The following is a 4,841-nucleotide window of genomic DNA, read 5'->3' as shown; positions in this document are numbered from 1 at the left end:
TCATGCTTTGGAGTTGAAACCCCATCTAATACTTAACCTAAATCCCACACGTGCTCCTTTATATGGAAAATGTCATGAATTTACTAGCATTATTTAACTTTAAAGGATTTCAATTGAGGTACATGCATGTGCTAATATCATTCTGATTTAGAATGTTTAAGTCAACTATTCATTAAGCAATACTTAGCGCTGGTTTGGGGGGATATATTTAGAAAATGCAGTTTGAATTATAACAGGAAACAGGCTATCATTAAACACGGCAATAAATTTATTAGTATATTGTATGTGTTAATTAATTGTAATAATGTTTATACTTGTTACCATTATATTTTGTAGATGTATTTACTTGGTAAAACCTACTTGTTTAGGGTAAGCTTTCCTCTATATAATTATCAAATAGATTACTTTAGTTTTAGTTTTAGAAATTTTCCTTTAACAAATAATCATGTTTATAACTTTTAGAACTGTTGGTGGATCTGTATGCTGTGCTGGATATACTTTGAATATTTCCACTGGAAAATGTGAAAGTAAGCATTCAAGACTGTTTCATTAGTCGTAAATTGTCGAAAAGAGATCATTGTAAAATTAAATAAGAATAAAAATTACAGAATGTCCTCTTGGGTTTTATGGAGAAAAATGTACACAGAAATGTCCGGTTCCTAGTTATGGAGAAGACTGCCAATACGTATGTTCTTGTGATTTTCACCTGTGTGATTTTGTTATAGGATGCATCTCTATAACTGGTAAGAAATACAATATCTTGTTCAATTACATTCTTGATATCAAGTTAATCATAAATTAGGCTCAGATACTTATAAATTATTATTTCTGTTTTTGTTGTTTTTTTTAAATAATCCAGCCTCTTCGATTTCAACGGAGATTTCAACTGCAAGAGTTCATACGTATAAGTTAATAACAAACTTGACAAGTGGAAAAAGTTCTGCATCATTACACACTTCAATTTCTCAAAATGAAAAGAAAGAAACTTTCTCAACAACATATGTTTTGTCATCCCCTGCGGAAACAATTTTAAAGAACCTGTCTACGAATGAAGCCAAAATTCCAATCTTGGGAAATGGTTTCATAGTGTATATAATTGTGGGTCTCGTGGGTCTTTTCGTATTGTTCTTTGGAATATTTGCAATAACATATTTTTATCAGAAATGTTTCCGAAGATCTTCAACAAACTTACAAAGCCATGGCATTATAAATGACCATGTCCATTACAAAGGTCTTCATTTTGGAATCGAAGAGCAAGAGTTGATGATCCATCAAGACCACCGAAGAGGGTTCCACAGCGACCCGACATACTTATCCCCCGTTTTTAATGGTAACACTCAGTACCAGGAAGGAGAATCGCAAAATGTTCAAAGCAATAGAGCCATATTAGAAAACAACCAAGTTTTTGAATTAGTACAGGGAAACGCACAGATTAATGAGAGCCATAACGAAGAAATTCGCTTGGAACAGGAAAAAAATAAAAGTGATCATGTATATGTAGATATAATTGATGAAAACATTGATGAAGATTGTGAGAGAAGAGTTCTTAAGGAGAGAGATTCACATTATGTGAACACAGACAAGTAAATTTACATTAAGTGTACCAAAAAAGAACGTTAACCTTATTCAAATGTACATTCATAAATTAAAAAAAAAATTCCTTGTTTTTTCATGTATATCCTACACACAACGACAATGAAATATAACATGTATTTTTCATATCTATCAATGATATGAAGTACATGCAATTAAATTTGAGCGTATTTTTAGGTGTTATACATGAATGACTTCATAATGAAATTAAAATTAAAAATATACATATTTTCTTTTCTTGGAAATCATTTATTTGTAATCTGCCATGAAGAGGATATATATAAACATGTACTTTTCACCAGTGTGTTTTCCAACCAGAGAAAGAGGAGTAGGTACCGTAGACGTACACATTCCTGTTTCTCGTCTGAATCCAGACTTGGTTGTTCTTTCCCAGCCACATAGTCACGGTACTCCCACACTGCTGGCATGTACTGACACAAGTGGTACTGTGGTAAACACTACCATTTCGTATCAAGTTTACGTTGCCATTATAGCTTCCTGATGATATAGCTAGTGACCAGGAAAATAGTACATAAAGGCCCTCAGATGGTGCAGTGAACCGGTAGTTGCTGGTACTATAAGCGTTTCCATGGTTTAAAAGCATTCTGTTGAAGGCTATAGTACGGCCACTTCTGTAATTTGTAGTACTCGAAGTGACTGCAGTGAATGCAACATCATTTTTGTGCGAACCTAAAGATATCATATGGAAAGAAAATGAATATACAGTTTGATCAACGTACGTTTAATATCACACGGGGGAGGGGGTGTATCTAAAGATATACCATCAAAGTATCCTTTTAACTATCAACTTTTAAAAATAGTCTAAATACAATTATGACGTTTTCTTTGCATTCGGATACTTTGGATTATCTATGTTGCCGTTATAATATTCTTTTATGCATAAAGTTTCAACAAGTGGAGGAAAGTCAGCGTTCAGATGTTTGAAACAAACATTTTAATTGATGAGAAGAGTACATGGGAAACAATCTCTAGCGGAAGAAGCATATGTACAAAACACAACATTTGCCTGTTTTTAAATCGTTAATACAATTAAAATTAATAAACATAACCAAAGTACCGATATCGCCAACTCGCGCTGCTAGGTCTAAACCATGTTTCAAATTCCCGGCTTGTCGCATTTAGTGGGCCATCAAACTTCTATCCTTCCGCCTTTTTGGAAGAGACCAAAATGCAGATCCATAAAAACAGGAAAACGTTCCTCATTTTAGCTTATGTCCTTGATTTTATTCCTAAACTGGAAACTAATGAAGTGTTTTAATAGCTTATTAAATAACATGATACATACGATAGAAATTTTGATTGCCTTATGTTTTGAAAACACAAAAGTTTTTAATGATTAATAAATGATTAGTATATTCCATTGGTCTCTTTTTCATACATTTAATTAATGATAACAAATATTTTACCTTATTTCACAGTGGTAGAGTTGGTTCAATAGAAAGAAAAAATATAGATTTGTAGAAATATAAATTTATATACTAGTATCTTTTATACCCTCATATTTCATTGAAAAAGCACATATGATAATTTTTAAAACTATTGGAACAGTATTTTAAGAGAGCATAAATCAAGCACTGCAGCTACAAGAGGCGTTCAACATGTTTCAGATATGATTTGTGGGTAAAATGTCTACCTACATGTATAATGAACTAGTCATGTCTTGGCACCGGCAACCTGTAAACCAGGAACATGGCGGTATTATTTGAAACAATTGAAAAACCTCTCAGCATTAGCAACAGCTGTCTTGTAGTGCATTTTGATATTTGTTAATTGGTATGAGAACCTATAAACAACATGACAAAGTAAATAACTCAATGACTGTACTATTTACAGACAAATATATACCAAACTATATAAAATGGCTCTGAAAGTACTCTATCAGCCTCAGGAAAGGGAAAACATTTTACCAGTAAGATACTTTTCTTCTCAAAATAACTTCTTTATCATTTATCTTTTTAAAGTTAAAAAATACAAATTTATTCTGATTAAAGTAAATTTTAAATTGTGATCTAGTCAAGGAATTAAAGATTTTCATATACCGGTATTATATACCGGTATACATGAAAGAAATATCAATTTTAATGTTTGTATTTTTAATATCCCTTGCTGCAGGGTACAATAAGATGCAGGATTTGACAGTTCTGACTTTCATCCTGTTCATATGCTCGTGGAACTGCATGGTTTCAGGGAAAAGTTTGCTTACAAATCTAATGAAACAAGCAGAAACGCTTCAACATGGTCTTGATTTAGCCTCAAAAGTTGGTGATATAGGTAAATGTAAATACATTGATATCTCTCCGTCATTAACATTTTTGTATATATACAAAATTAAATGCTAAAAATATTAGAATGGAAGTCATATTAATGAAATTCAGAACATATTTTAAAGAAATAATCCATTTAAAACAGGGTCACACAGAAATGACGTAGCTTTCACTGCTGTGCCAACAAGTTCGCGGTCCTACAGCTCTGGGTCTGTGTTACGATTTAATTCAGTCAAAATCAACCATGGCAACGCTTTCAGCACCAGTAACTACCGTTTCACGGCCCCATCAGCTGGCTTGTATGTTTTCTCCTGGAGCATTGCCACTCACAAAAGCTATTACGGAAACTCAAGGCTGATGAAAGATGGATCAACCTATCATCAAACTTATTGCCAGAAAACCTATGCGCAATGTGGTTCTACCATTACAATATGGCTTAACAAAAACAACCAGGTCTGGGTTACATCTGGAACTTCAAGCTTTTATGCATATGGTACATACTCATCCTTTTCTGGATGGAAAATACACTAAATGTTTCGGAGAAAGAGCAGGCTATGTATTACCTCTAAATAATTCTTGTTTCCACACAGAAATTAAAAAAAATTCTGAAGTTAAATGTTGCTTTTTTTTATTGTCAATGAAGTATTATCAACAGTTTGACAAGAAATTACAAGTAATGTACGAAAAAAGTATGTTAATTTGAAAATACATGTAAAAGTTAGAAACACTGTGTAGATAGTTTAAATTGGAAATGTTTATCAAGAGTCCAACTAATAGGCCTTGATATGATGAACTTATCCGAAGCTATGTCTATATCCTGTACCTATATGACTTGAAATTTACCATTTGGTAAATGTTTTCCTTATGACATTGCATATAGTTTGTCATAAATTACAAATTGTGAATAAATATAACTGTTAATATAAAAAAAAATTATGAACCACTCAAAGTGCACACCACATG

At 32.4% G+C, this 4,841-nt stretch overlaps 3 protein-coding genes across 3 annotated transcripts; 2 read left to right on the top strand and 1 right to left on the bottom strand.

Moving 5' to 3' along the window:
• Positions 1–296: 296 nt before the first annotated feature.
• Positions 297–1,683, top strand: LOC134256310 (uncharacterized). The gene is made up of 4 exons (XM_062738966.1): positions 297–369; positions 463–527; positions 609–743; positions 860–1,683. Exons 1-4 carry the CDS (start codon positions 305–307, stop codon positions 1,585–1,587), a joined length of 993 nt encoding a protein of 330 aa, XP_062594950.1. The 5' UTR covers positions 297–304; the 3' UTR covers positions 1,588–1,683.
• Positions 1,684–1,888: 205 nt separating this feature from the next.
• LOC134256307 (uncharacterized) lies at positions 1,889–3,031 on the bottom strand. The gene is made up of 2 exons (XM_062738963.1): positions 2,672–3,031; positions 1,889–2,283 (listed from the first exon to the last, which is right to left on the bottom strand). The coding sequence occupies exons 1-2, from the start codon at positions 2,730–2,732 to the stop codon at positions 1,889–1,891; spliced, it is 456 nt and encodes a 151-aa protein (XP_062594947.1). The 5' UTR covers positions 2,733–3,031.
• Positions 3,032–3,259: 228 nt separating this feature from the next.
• Positions 3,260–4,661, top strand: LOC134256305 (complement C1q-like protein 4). The gene is made up of 3 exons (XM_062738961.1): positions 3,260–3,523; positions 3,727–3,885; positions 4,024–4,661. Exons 2-3 carry the CDS (start codon positions 3,738–3,740, stop codon positions 4,407–4,409), a joined length of 534 nt encoding a protein of 177 aa, XP_062594945.1. The 5' UTR covers positions 3,260–3,523; positions 3,727–3,737; the 3' UTR covers positions 4,410–4,661.
• Positions 4,662–4,841: the final 180 nt, after the last annotated feature.

Source organism: Saccostrea cucullata, unplaced genomic scaffold, assembly GCF_032062105.1.
Source record: "Saccostrea cucullata isolate Sc308-1 unplaced genomic scaffold, CSIRO_AGI_Scuc_v1 ctg911, whole genome shotgun sequence".
In the NCBI taxonomy this organism is placed as follows: domain Eukaryota; kingdom Metazoa; phylum Mollusca; class Bivalvia; order Ostreida; family Ostreidae; genus Saccostrea; species Saccostrea cuccullata.
Note: the sequence above shows the minus strand (reverse complement) of the source record. Positions and strands in the feature narration are given on the sequence as shown.

Coding starts and splice junctions, on each gene's coding strand:
- LOC134256305 (XM_062738961.1), top strand. CDS start 3,738: ATGCAGGATTTGACAGTTCTGACTTTCATCCTGTTCATATGCTCGTGG. Junction 3,886..4,023: donor CTCAAAAGTTGGTGATATAG/GTAAATGTAAAT, acceptor CATTTAAAACAG/GGTCACACAGAAATGACGTA.
- LOC134256310 (XM_062738966.1), top strand. CDS start 305: ATGTTTATACTTGTTACCATTATATTTTGTAGATGTATTTACTTGGTA. Junction 370..462: donor GTAAAACCTACTTGTTTAGG/GTAAGCTTTCCT, acceptor TATAACTTTTAG/AACTGTTGGTGGATCTGTAT. Junction 528..608: donor TTCCACTGGAAAATGTGAAA/GTAAGCATTCAA, acceptor TAAAAATTACAG/AATGTCCTCTTGGGTTTTAT.
- LOC134256307 (XM_062738963.1), bottom strand. CDS start 2,732: ATGCGACAAGCCGGGAATTTGAAACATGGTTTAGACCTAGCAGCGCGA. Junction 2,284..2,671: donor AGCGCGAGTTGGCGATATCG/GTACTTTGGTTA, acceptor TGATATCTTTAG/GTTCGCACAAAAATGATGTT.